The following is a 12,956-nucleotide window of genomic DNA, read 5'->3' on the forward strand; positions in this document are numbered from 1 at the left end:
CTTGGGTTTCTTGAAAGGCCCTATATAAAATTGATTTATTATTATTATTATACGGATTACCGTTAATGGTTTATGTTGACCAGTTCTGTACATCATCTATTGCACGTCTGTCGTCCTGGAAGAGGGATCCCTTCTCAGTTGCTCTTCCTGAGGTTTCTACTGTTTTTTTTTCCCCTGTTAAAGGCAGTTTTTCTGCTGCTGCAAGGGTCCGAAGGACAGAGGGATGTTGTATGCTGTAAAACCCTATGAGGCAAATTGTGTTTTGTGATATTGGGCTTTATACATAAAATTGATTGATTGATTGATTGATTGATGTTGTCAGTAGTTTGGTTTTCAGAAGCCATCAAAGTTCTACTACAAGTCATGGCTTCATTGCCAAAAATAACCTTGCATTCTATTGACATAATAGAACGCAACGCTCACTGTCCATGTGAGCTGGACGCCGAAATAACGTGAAGCCGAGGTCCCGAACAACGCTGCTTTCAGCTTTAATTTACTACTAATTCTGATCAACAACATTACTCAGTCTAAAGCTGCACACAATCCATTCATGATCACTAAAAAAAATAGGCAACACTACTGACTGAACATCATAAACCGATGTATTGATGTACACATGGTCAATAAGTGGGCCTCTCTCTGTTGTGGGTTGTGTCACATGTTGCACAAACCCTTTGTCTACCATAAAACCACAAACAGATGAAGATGTTAAAACATCATCATTAAAGTCCCCAATTACAGCAACAGTTTTATCGAAGGAGTCCAACCACTCCAGCAACGTGCTGAGATTTTCTTTGAACAAAGACACAGGGTATGATGGCGGTCGATAAATCACCGCTAACACTATGTCCACACTGTCACAGGCACAAACCAAACACTCCAAGTTCATGTTTGGTGCCTGAACAACTTCACAGACTAAACTATTGCTACAGTACAGACCAACACCACCATGTTGCTGCCCCTGTAGGTCCACTAATACTGGATTACTACTGGTGTATGACAGACGTCGGGGTCGACTGTGAAAACTATAACCGTCTATCTGGACCGATTCTAGTGAAGAATCTGCAGGCAGCCATGTTTCTGTCACAGCAATACAGTTAAGCTGCAAATGCTGTGTACATGACGCTAAATCTGCAACATGTCCAGATAAACTCTGCACATTCATCAGAAACACAGAGAAAGTATTTGAGGCCTGGCCATATTTTCAGTTAAAAACTTAGGCATGCGTTGAAGTACATCCTTTATTCTGTAATTACAAAATATGGCCTTATCTGCAAAATCCCTAATTATCAAACCTGATAGAGTCCTAACACGACTCAAAGCTACATAGGCCTGTCCAGGAGCAAATATCTTTTCAAGAGAGACCACTGCCTCATCTACAGTGATGCCCTGTGTTTTATGTTCTGTACAAGCCCAGGCAAGTTTCAGAGGAAATTGCCGTCGCATCCTACCTTTACCAGTGGCTCTTTCCTCTTCAGGTTCTATCCCTGTCGAGCCAGCTACAACTACTGGGGTATGGGCACTGTTTTTCCTCCTCTGGCCACTAACTTTATCATCATCAAACTTAACATAAACCACCCGAGAAAACTTGCATCCAGTCTGATAAACAATATCAGTTACTGTGCCACATACCCCATTGACAAGACCATCAACAACATCAACATTTTTGATTAACATTACACGAGCGCCTTTACCCAACAGCAACTTTTCATCTAAACATGTGTTAGATGTTTTGCTGTGATGGCCACTCATCAACTCCAATTTCCCAGTTCTTTTGTTATTGACAAAGTCCTGGGCATGGATTTCCTCGTACTCGGGACACGCTGTAAACGGCTGCTGGATATTATGCTCATTTACTTGTCTGTTCGTAGCAAATATATGTAAAGCTGAGCTGACTTCACCTGTTTCACGATTTTTCAGTATGTCTACATCACTGTTCAGCATTGTAGTCCCTTTAGTACACGTTCTCAGCCAATTTAACAAATCAGCAAACACACTATCCTTCTGCCTTACAATCGTTGTCAACTCAACAACCTTAAATAAACTGGACCAAAGGTTCACAGTCACATCATCAGTGTACAACGATTTCCCTTTAAAAGGAGGCAGCTGATAAAAGTCTCCGACAGCAAATACACACACATTTCCAAACGGTGCAATATCACCTGTTTGTTTGATCTGCCTTAACCGTCCATAGATGTAAGCCAGGAGGTTATGATCTACCATGGAGATCTTGTCAATGATCAAAATCTGCAGATCACTAAACTTAGCTCTCAAAGAATTGAGCTTCTCTTCCCCCAAGAGAGTGTATGGCAAGCGCACATCCCTCCCTATGCTAAATGTGTTGTGTATTGTTGCTGCATTCAAATAATATGCAGCAATGCCTGTCGGAGCTGTCAGCAAAACACACACGCTATCAGGATGACGGCTAACGGTAGACAAAAGTCTCCCGGCCTCATACTGAATAGCTTTGATGAAATGGCTCTTACCTGTGCCAGCACCATCTGTAATAAATACACGAAGTGGCTCTGGCTTTTTACCTGCTACCCTATCCAAACACCACTGACGGACCCGATAAAAAATGAACATCTGGGTCTCATTCAGCGATTTAATTAATGTCAAGCCCTCACTTCTGGTCATGACATTATTCTTCTTCTCTAAATGAGAAACCTGTTGCCTGTTAACAGACAAATCAGGAATATACTCCTGATGTTCATCCCCTACTTGTGCATTATCTCTCCGTTCCTGCACGCACTCTAACCGCTCCAGCTCCGCTTGTGGACACAGCTCACATCAGGCATCCTCTAACACACCCTCATTATCAACACGATTCTGAGCATTATCCAGCACATCCGCTTCTATCTCAAAGTGAGGTCTATTTGAATTAACAATAGACTTCACAGAATGCCTGGACCCATCACTAAACCTCACATAACCGTCATTATAAAACTCTTCAAAGGTTACACAGTTAGTGGGTTTTAGCTGGGAGTCTATACAATGCAGCAGGAACAACTGCAAGATGCTCTGACAGAACAACTCTGGACTCTAGTCTCAGAGAAGCAAGCATAACAAACTACAGCTGGTTGTGTCTGTGTTCTCTTTGCTACAAAACCGTAACTACCATTTAACTTTAAAGCACCTTTACATTTCTCATTTTTAGTGAGAACATGATACTCTGACACAAATGCAGCCAGACACATGTCATTGAAAACATCATCATTAGGTCTGTTCCTGTACTGGTCAACAATGCTAGTCATCCACATGTCTTCGGCGCTAAGATCATGTGATGACGCAGAGGATGCATTCTGTTTTAACACACTTAAAGGCAAACTCATCCTAACGGTGCTGTCCCCTTTGGGAATGAACATGACCTTCCTGGAGCACTCTTTCAGATGTATATTACTAAGCCTGTAAACAGCCTCCTGAGCTGACACATCCCTATGGTGCAGGTAAACACTGCCCAGTTTCTTGAGAGCCTCTTTAGCATTAACATTACCTTCTTTAGAGGCCTCTTTCTGTGTTACCCAACAGTAACCCTATTTCCCGCTCAGCCTTGAAATTGTATGAAATAATATAAACAACACAGGCATATGCATAGACTACATACTGGATGTCCATATTGGCATTCCAGCACTTTAACAAAGGCTTACTGTAATGGTTAATCCAGGCCTCATTAACCTGCCTTTTCAAAACAACCTGAGTGCTCCGAACACTGCTATTATTAGCTTCCTCAAAAGCCTCTTGTTATTTTTCCTAAATGATGAAACAGTTGTTCTACACTATCATAACAACTGTTATCATCTGACAAAGCCGTCTTAATGGCAGTCAAAATGTTCTTAGCCTGTTCCTTCTTCCTTTTCTTAGCAGCTAAGCGCTTCTCACACTCACAAGGTGCTAAAATGTTTGTCGGATCAACCGGACAAGTGCACTGTTCCACAACCTCATCAGGTTCACGTCGACAGATAAATGTCCTAGCAGAAGCAGGCCTGGGAAAATTGAAACAACACACAGTGTTTTTCTTTTTACAAGTCTTTGCGTGTCGTTTTGAGTGTTGTTGCACAGATGTTACAATGTCCAACAACTCCTCATCTGATGATGTTAGTTCACAAGTCACGTACTTGTCAATAAATGAATTACCTCCTCATCAGTGTTCTTATCAATCAGCAGAGCGTTCTCTACCCAGAACAAACAATGGACATGAGGAGAACCTCGCTGCTGAAACTCAACCCGGTAAAAGTAATCCTTAATTTTACCTATCGGTTGAGATGGAGACATCAAAACCTCCCTAAGGAAACAGTGTCACCTAAAATCAAACATTCGAGCTGCAGTGACAGGATTACGACGCAGTAAATCACATAAATCAGCCCACTCTAAATCCTCTACAGTGGCTGTTTGACCCTCCTGCTTCAGAATACTATACAGCAGATTTGTCCAACGCATATCTGCTGAACTATAGGAACAAAACCAGGTGGGAACACCAAGCTGACGCACACAGGCCAGAAGGTCACGCTGTGCTCCCTGCCAAAAAGCTAGAGTGCCTCTAATAGGCTTAAGAAAACGATAACCCTCATCAAACTCCAACATCTGTTTCAAAGAGTCCTCATCTTTTAAAATGTCAGAGACTATGTAGGACCTTTGACCCCCTTTACCTTTACGTAAAGCTATTGAAACATTTGACACAACCTGTTCGACCTCAGACATGTACTGTGCAAAAAATATGTATTCAACATTACTTGCAAACCTTCCATCTGCATGAAGGATCCTATTGTTGAAGTATCGCGACAAAGTCAAGCGATACGGCCGACACTCGTGATAAGTGTTTCTGCCTTGAGGAAACAATACAGGGAAACACTTTGCTTCATTCATGCTATCACTAAGCAGCTTCACAGGATTGTTGCCTTCTGTTGGAGCTACATTCAAAATATCATCAAAATATTGGTCAAGCGCCTCCTGACCAATATCAACAGGCATGAGACATGTGTCCTGAAACATACCATGTTGCTGTCTGTCATGCAGAAGCTCATCCTCAGCTGCGCCTGCATCAGTTTTAGCACTGTCTGCAGAATTGTCATCTCCAGGAACTTCAGCTTCCTGTTCCCTACAAAAGTCATTTATCCACTCCTCATTAACCTCAATATCACCATAGTAACTATTAGTCTGTTTTAAATAGTGCAACATCTGTTTAACGCGCAGAGTATCAACAAATTGATACTCATAGTGACCTTTATAGGTCAACTTACGCTTTAACTTAACTGCCAACAAAGACCCCTCCATATTGGAATGGGGCAACAAGTTACTAATCTCTACAATGCTAGCAGGAACACAGGTCACTGGACCATGTACTCCATTTTGCCCCCCTTTAGGCAAAGCTAACATCTTCATGAATGGAATGTGCAACGCTATCAAATGTTGCTCTAAACTATTCAAACATGCCAATTCAGGAGCAACAGGATGAACTGTGAGATTATTTGACCAACACTCTGGTGGCATTTCACCTCTATTAATCTTGTAATGGCAACTATAACAAATCCACAGCTTCCCTCGAGCTGTGTCCAACAACTGATACGGCAAATCACTGTCCCCATTACACTTGTGCAAGTAGTCCTCTGTTATGCAGTTTGCTGCTATTGAGGCTACTGTCTCCCTCTTGCTATAGTCTTCCTGTTTACAGTGCAGCACCTGGTGTCTAAACAGAAGCCGATAACATACAGAACAGACAAACTCTGGGCCTTCCTTCACTTTGTTTAAAAACTGCTGCATAACAAACTCAAACTGCCCCGTCTTCTCTTTCTTTATGAGCCACTTCAGTTTAACATCAGCTGCAACACATCTCTTATGATCAGGATCATCAGGAGGATCAGGACCGATATTTACTTTTACTAATTTCAATCATTCTTCTTTTATGCAATACATTATGCTGATATTTATGAACACTAAATGCCTTTACCCATTCCCTATGGTCAACATTGTCTTTATATTTCTTTACACTAAGGGCCTTAACCCTTATCTTATGTGCAAGATTGTTTTTATATTTCTTTACATGAAGGGCCTTAACCCTTATCTTATGTGCAAAATTGTTTTTATATTTCTTTACACTAAGGGCCTTAACCCTTATCTTATGTGCAAGATTCTCTTGGTATTTACCAACACTCGCATGCTTCTTCAACCCCTTGCCTTGCAGGTGGCAAGGGGTTAATATGCTGACCTTGAGGCTAGACAGGCACAGGGGCAGGAGTGACAGCTGCAGGATGGGTAGCCACACCGGGAGTGGTCCCCGACACAGTACAGGTCGACACAAGGTTGAATGTCGCCTCCTACAACAGAAAGAGAAAGAAAACAAAAACATTAAATATGGCAAACACAGACATGATCATATAAATAACTATCATGCTATCACATTAGCCACAACACTAGAGGGCTTTGCATGGATGCTTCAAATAACTTTNGAATGTCGCCTCCTACAACAGAAAGAGAAAGAAAACAAAAACATTAAATATGGCAAACACAGACATGATCATATAAATAACTATCATGCTACCACATTAGCCACAACACTAGAGGGCTTTGCATGGATGCTTCAAATAACTTTACTTGCCTCCTGCTCCAAGACCTGGGCTTCAGGACGGACAGTCAACACGGATGTTGAGGTCACGACCTAGAGAAAGAAAGAAAGAAAGAAAGAAAGAAAGAAAGAAAGAAAGAAAGAAAGAAGAAAAAAATAACCTTAACCAGACAAGAAAAACATGTTTATGTTTTTTTTATAAACTTTCTGTGTAAATTATCATAGTGTTTTCTCAAGATCTGTGAAATCTCTACATTTTCAACTTCTATAAAGTACTGCTTCACATTCCCTTCACACTTTTTGGTACATCACTAACAAAACTGCACCCACCTTCTTCTTTGCCGCCTCCTTCACGACACTGGCAGACACCGGAGCTTTACGTGTCGCCACCACCTAAGAATACAGAAAATAAAATCATTAATAACCTCATAAACAAACTAAAACCAATGTCTTTATCTTTCCTTCACAATAATATAACACATGCTAAATTTTAATTGCTGGTTAACTGCTCAACCTGCAACACAGTTTCCATCTGGATTAAAACACTACATACCTGCTTCCTGCCATGTCTGTGCTGCTTGGAAACAGGCTTGGAGTGACGTTCCACAAGCGGTGTCTAATGTGAGAAAAACAAAATAGTTAAATATTTGGACAACAACCCCTTATAGACAAACACTGTTTGATTATTTCAAGTCCAAAAAAGGGAAAGCAAGTTTATTAATATTTAATCTATCAGATGTAACTTTAAGGTTAATTACCTTGTTGCCTGTTGGAACGCCGCCAAGAGGCGATGGAACAACTTTGTCCATGGCAACCAGCATAGCAGGTGAGAACCCGACAGGATTCAGTGGAATGAAACACTCCCGCAAGGCCACTGGAGCGCCATCCACCTGTATGACAGACATGAAAATTATTTGTAAAACTTGTAATTTTCTTAAACGAAGCACACACAAACTGTCACTGTCATTTAAATATAATAGTTAAATGATAGAGAAGAGAACATACCATATGCTGAATTACCCTCTTCCGGGATGAACCAGAGCCATGCTCGTGGTCACCAGAGTGGTTCCTCTGTAATGACAAACAGCACAAAAAATTAGGATCAATTAACAACTTGCCTTTTCTTTCATCAAAGTATATTTACAGTGTTCAGCCTCTTACCTTCCTGCCCAGCTCCACAGCTGTCCACTCGGGAGGGGGGGCCCGGGGAATTATTTTTTATTTTTGAAAAATGTCACTTTTACTGTCAAACATACTGTGTTGTATAATTTTACATTGGTGATATTAAAATAATATATTCTACTTACACCATCACGGCACCAAAGCTTGCGGTTGCTGAGGGGGAAGCGGTCAGCGCGGTGATAAATAAATACCTTAAAGAAAAAAGAAAAAAACGGATTATTGAAAAACACATTTCAAAAAGGCAATGTCAACTTTCTTACTAGAAAACCATAATGGGTATAATATTAGAAATCATATTTAAAATATACAATTCTCATAAGCCATCATACAACTGTTTAGAGCTGTATCATTATTATTTTCAAACATACCGAGACATGCCGACACGCGTTGAAATTCATGACGGAAAAACTCTTGTACATCCCCCGGGACCGTCAAGTGTGGGACGAGGTCCACAACAAAAACCTACACAACATAATAATGGTTAATTACAAAATTATATTGACATGTACACATCAGCCTTGTTAAAAAGAATGCACAAATAACTTACCTGTGCAGTCGGCCAGACGTTGCAGACAGTGGCCAGGTACTGGCCAAAAGCGACGCCCCTTGCTCTGGCGTGTTGCTGGCCGTCAGGTTGTTTCCAGGGGCAATGACACAGACAGCATCAGGGGTCCGAGGAAGAACACCATGCTCAACCTCGGTCCTGAGCTGGGCTGCACACGCCCCCGGAGTGGACATGACGCCGAAGGTGTAGCGATCCTCTGGCATCGGCACAATCCCATCTGCAAGGGAGCGCAGATGGGATGCCCCTACAAGAAGAACAAGCTGGAACAAAAGACAGGAATTCTGTTAGGCTGAAAACAAACAATTAAAACTTCTAATCACCAGTGTGCTTTTATGAATTACACATACCTTCTTGTCTGGGACCTCGGCAGGAATGACTGATTTGTGCTGGTGCCCAGTGTGCGCAGAAATCGGCCATTGGTGCACTTTGTGGCACCATCCTGTGCCACAACCTGTTGATGAACATAAAATGATTTTAAAAGAGGCCAACTTCAAACTTCAAGTATTTAACCACAATATGTAAACATTTCAAGACTATGGAAATACACATATTTAAGAGTTTAACTCTGTCATACACCACATAAATGAAATGCTGATTTTAAACATGGAAGACTACATACATGCACCAGCATCACTGGAGGCCACCTGAGGTGCAAGCGCCTCAGTCCGTCGCGCCGCCATCCTCCACTTAGCTGCCTCGGAGCGACGGTAGGACTTGCCACGGGGCATCTAAAAGTATAAAGACCCAGTCAATCAATTAAATACATTACACAACTTCAAATTCATTCATTACTTAGCATCTACAGAATGACAGTGAGTGGGTAAAAATACTGTTGCTATATATTGACATCTTGATAATGAAGTAGCAACAGCCTTATCTCCACAAGCACGTATGCAGCTTTAACTGTACTGAAACATGCTCAGTTAAACAACACTGCTGATAATGTCAGTTTATTGTATTGACATAAAGTCTTTGCCTGACAAAGCCAAAACAAATTCACCACCACACTGTATGTGCACATACTAACTACATTTGTCAGAATACACAATTAATATACACACGTTTGTAATCACATCAATTCTCTCCAAAAGGACGTATACAAATTTAAGTGCACAGTAATATACTGTGTATATATACATATATACAGCACATGTCAAGGCTAGTGCCAGACCTCTCTGCTGTTCTTATTTCTTATATTTATTACTTAATATAAAACACAGCTAGAACCTCTGACTGAGATTTGATTATAAAAAAAAACAAAAAAAAACCCTACTGATAAAGTTTTTTGACTTGACAAAGCCAAAACAGTTTCACCACACTGCATTCTCACTTTTTCTTCAAATACTGTACACTTGTATCATTGAATCAATTATCTCCACAAACACATAAAGCTTTAATTGCATTAGGACGTGCTTTGTTAATCACAGAACATATCACAGCTATTCTCAGGCCTCTCTGCTGTTAATTTACTTCATGCAGAACACAGCTACAACCTCCGAGGTTTCAGTTAAAAAAAGTCATAAATTATAAAACTTTGTGACTATTAAACCCAAAACAAATTCACCACCACACGTAATTACTTGCCCATATTCAATTACTATACACACTTTTGCTTTCACACTGGACAGCAGAGGCTTAAACAAAGTATATTTAAAAAAAAAAAAATAGCTGTTAATATTAATTATTTGGATATACATCATTGCTGCACATATTGAATATTCCACAGCTTAATACTCCATAACTGTGAAACAACTAATGTGAGCTCACACACACACACACACACACACACACACACACACACCTCACTCTCCTGCTGAGTCAGAGAATAATAGCTACTATGCTGAGCTACTGACAAAACATTGTAATTAATATAAAGTAGGTACATGCTTAGTTCATACAGACACACAAAAGCAAGTGGCTGCCAAGTAGGCCCTACTGCTAACTAGCCACCTCTAGCTTTCTAAGCTCAGCTAGTCACAAAACATTGCAAATAATAGACTGAATATTCCACAACTTATCACTCCATAACTTTGAAACAACCAGTGTGAGCTCACACAACACCTACAACACCTCAGTCTCCTGGTGAGTCAAAGGAAGCTGCCGGCTAACTAGCCGTTAGGCTAACTAGCCGCTATGCTAGCTTACTAGGCTGAGCTCGTGACAAAACATTGCAATTAATTTACATTACTGTAGGTACACGCTTAGTTTATATTAGGGATGTCCCGATCCGATCACGTGATCGGAAATCGGGGCCGATCACGTGACTGCAGACTCGATCGGAACTCGGACGTTATGACCCAATCAGGGATTGGATTTATATAATATACATATAAGTATATTTAAAGTCATTATTTTTATCAGATTTGTAATATATGGGCTATTGGTGATTCAAAATAAATTAGAATAAAATAGTATTTACTAACACCGTTTACAGAGTCAGACCTTGTCTGTGTCAAACGGCACACAGCCAGACAGCCTCACAGAAACAACGCATGCGCAGAGCATGTCAGTTTGTTTTGAAGCTGAGGCGCGTGCTATCATGTCTGCTGTGTGGAAATATTTCAAAGTGAACGACGAGAACGACGCAGTCGCAAACTGTCAGATATGTAAAATTGGGATATCGAGGGGTGGTAAGGACAAAGCTGCTTTTAACACAACAAACTTGATACGGCACTTGAAAAACAAACACCCGACGCAATATACAGAGTTTACACAGGCAACCAAGCCGAAGGTTAGCCAGCCCACAGTGGAAGAGGCTTTCAAGAAGCGAGAGAAAATGCCCCGCGACTGTGAAAAGGCGAAAAAGATAACAGAAAAGATAGCCGAGATGATAGCAATGAGTGACCAGCCACTCTCCCTGGTAGACGACCCGGGATTTGTCATGCTTATGGAGTATGTGGAACCACGATACGACATGCCCTCTCGACACTATTTCTCAGAAAAGGCTCTGCCAGCGCTCCAGAAAAAGATTAGCGACAAGCTACTTGTCCTATTGAAAGACGTGCCTGATGTCGCGTTTACCACAGATATCTGGAGTTCGTCTGTGTCTCCGATGTCACTACTGAGCCTCACTGCGCAATGGATCAACTCCAGTTTTGTTTTACGCCGTGCAACTTTGCATGCCCAGGAATTCCGTGGATCCCACACAGCAGAGCGCATCCAGCAGGCGATGGAGAAGATGCTTAACAACTGGGGAATAGACAAGAACCGAGTTCATGTCATTTTGCGCGATAACGCTGCAAATATGAAGAAAGCCATGCTGGATATGGGAGTACAGAGTGTGGGCTGTGTAGCGCATACATTCCAACTTGTCGTGCACGAGGGCCTGCTTTCCCAGCGCAGCGTCATAGACACACTGGCCAACGCGAGGAAGATTGTAGGCCATTTCAAGCACTCCCCGCTAGCCTACTTCCGTCTGGAAGACATCCAGATGGACTTGAACATGGATGTCAAGCGCCTGCAGAAAGATGTGCAGGTGAGATTCCTCTTTCCATTATTTATTTTTATCCATTATTACTATTTTATCCTATTATTTATTCCCATGCACTTTTTAGTACTAAATAAATACTTTGCTCTGCACCTGGCTTGCCAACACAATTTCTTTGTCATAGTCAACGTCAACTTTATTTATAAAGCACATTTAAAAACTACATCGGTCGACCAAAGTGCTGAACACTAATAAAAACAAATAATAACAACATAGCCATAAGAAGACAGAGTCTATCCATTGCACAGCCATAATACTACTCTGCACAAAAATAAAGTGAATGAAAGCACACTCTTAATGATATTTTATATTTATTATGTGCAGACGAGATGGAACAGCAGCCTCTACATGCTGCAGAGTCTGTTGGAACAAAAACGGGCCCTCAGTGTGTATGCTGCTGAACGCACTCTACCAGCGACACTGACAGTCAACCAGTGGGAGCTGATGACGAAGACAGCAGAGGTGCTTGTTCCCTTTGAAGAGCTGACCAGGGATGTGAGCAGAGAGACTGCATCTGCAGCTGATGTGTTGCCTGCCATTACAGGTCATTTTTTATCATTTTGTATTGTAACATTTTATTTATATTGTTAGTTTGAAACAAACCATCATCCCTTCCATTCATTCATTCATTCATTCATTAGTCCTCAGACGTGTTCTGTCTCGAGAGGAAGAGCATGACCAGGGAATCAGGACCATGAAGAGGACTCTCCTGGAGGCAGTGGAGAAACGCTTTGCTAATGTGGAAACAGAGCCACTCTTCTACATGGCCACTCTACTCGACGCCAGATACAAAGATGGGCAAGTACAGTTAAATTAAAATGGACCTTTTGTGCAACATGATCATTATAAAGTCATCACCACACACCGGAATTAAGCCAATATTTTATTTCCCTTTCAATGTAGAGTTTGTTATATTGTTAGATTTTTAACTGTATATTTATTGAGTACATGTGTAATTTAGTTGCCTATGCTGTGCTATGTGGTGTGTCTTTCTTAGGTTGTTTTAAATTGTGTGTAATGTTACATTTATCTTTTTTTAGTTTCTTCACCAAGTCAGCCCACCTGACGCTTGCCAAAGACCACCTCATCCAGGAGGTGGCAAAGAAGACGGAGGAGAGGAGGGCCACCACCAGCAAAGAGCCAGAGGCAGCAGAGCCAGTGAG

The 12,956-nt window shown here is 41.3% G+C and overlaps 1 protein-coding gene across 1 annotated transcript in view; it reads left to right on the forward strand.

The window, feature by feature from the left end:
* Nucleotides 1-10,820: 10,820 nt before the first annotated feature.
* LOC126388596 (zinc finger BED domain-containing protein 4-like) overlaps nucleotides 10,821-12,956 on the forward strand; it is a 3,574-nt gene continuing 1,438 nt past the window's right edge. Inside the window, exons 1-3 of the mRNA XM_050041794.1 lie at nucleotides 10,821-12,337; nucleotides 12,435-12,591; nucleotides 12,834-12,951. Coding sequence (XP_049897751.1) covers nucleotides 12,091-12,337; nucleotides 12,435-12,591; nucleotides 12,834-12,951 — 522 coding nt within the window. The 5' untranslated portion in view covers nucleotides 10,821-12,090. The remainder of the gene's footprint in view (nucleotides 12,338-12,434; nucleotides 12,592-12,833; nucleotides 12,952-12,956) is intronic.

This window comes from Epinephelus moara, chromosome 4 (genome assembly GCF_006386435.1).
Source record: "Epinephelus moara isolate mb chromosome 4, YSFRI_EMoa_1.0, whole genome shotgun sequence".
NCBI classification, from domain to species: domain Eukaryota; kingdom Metazoa; phylum Chordata; class Actinopteri; order Perciformes; family Serranidae; genus Epinephelus; species Epinephelus moara.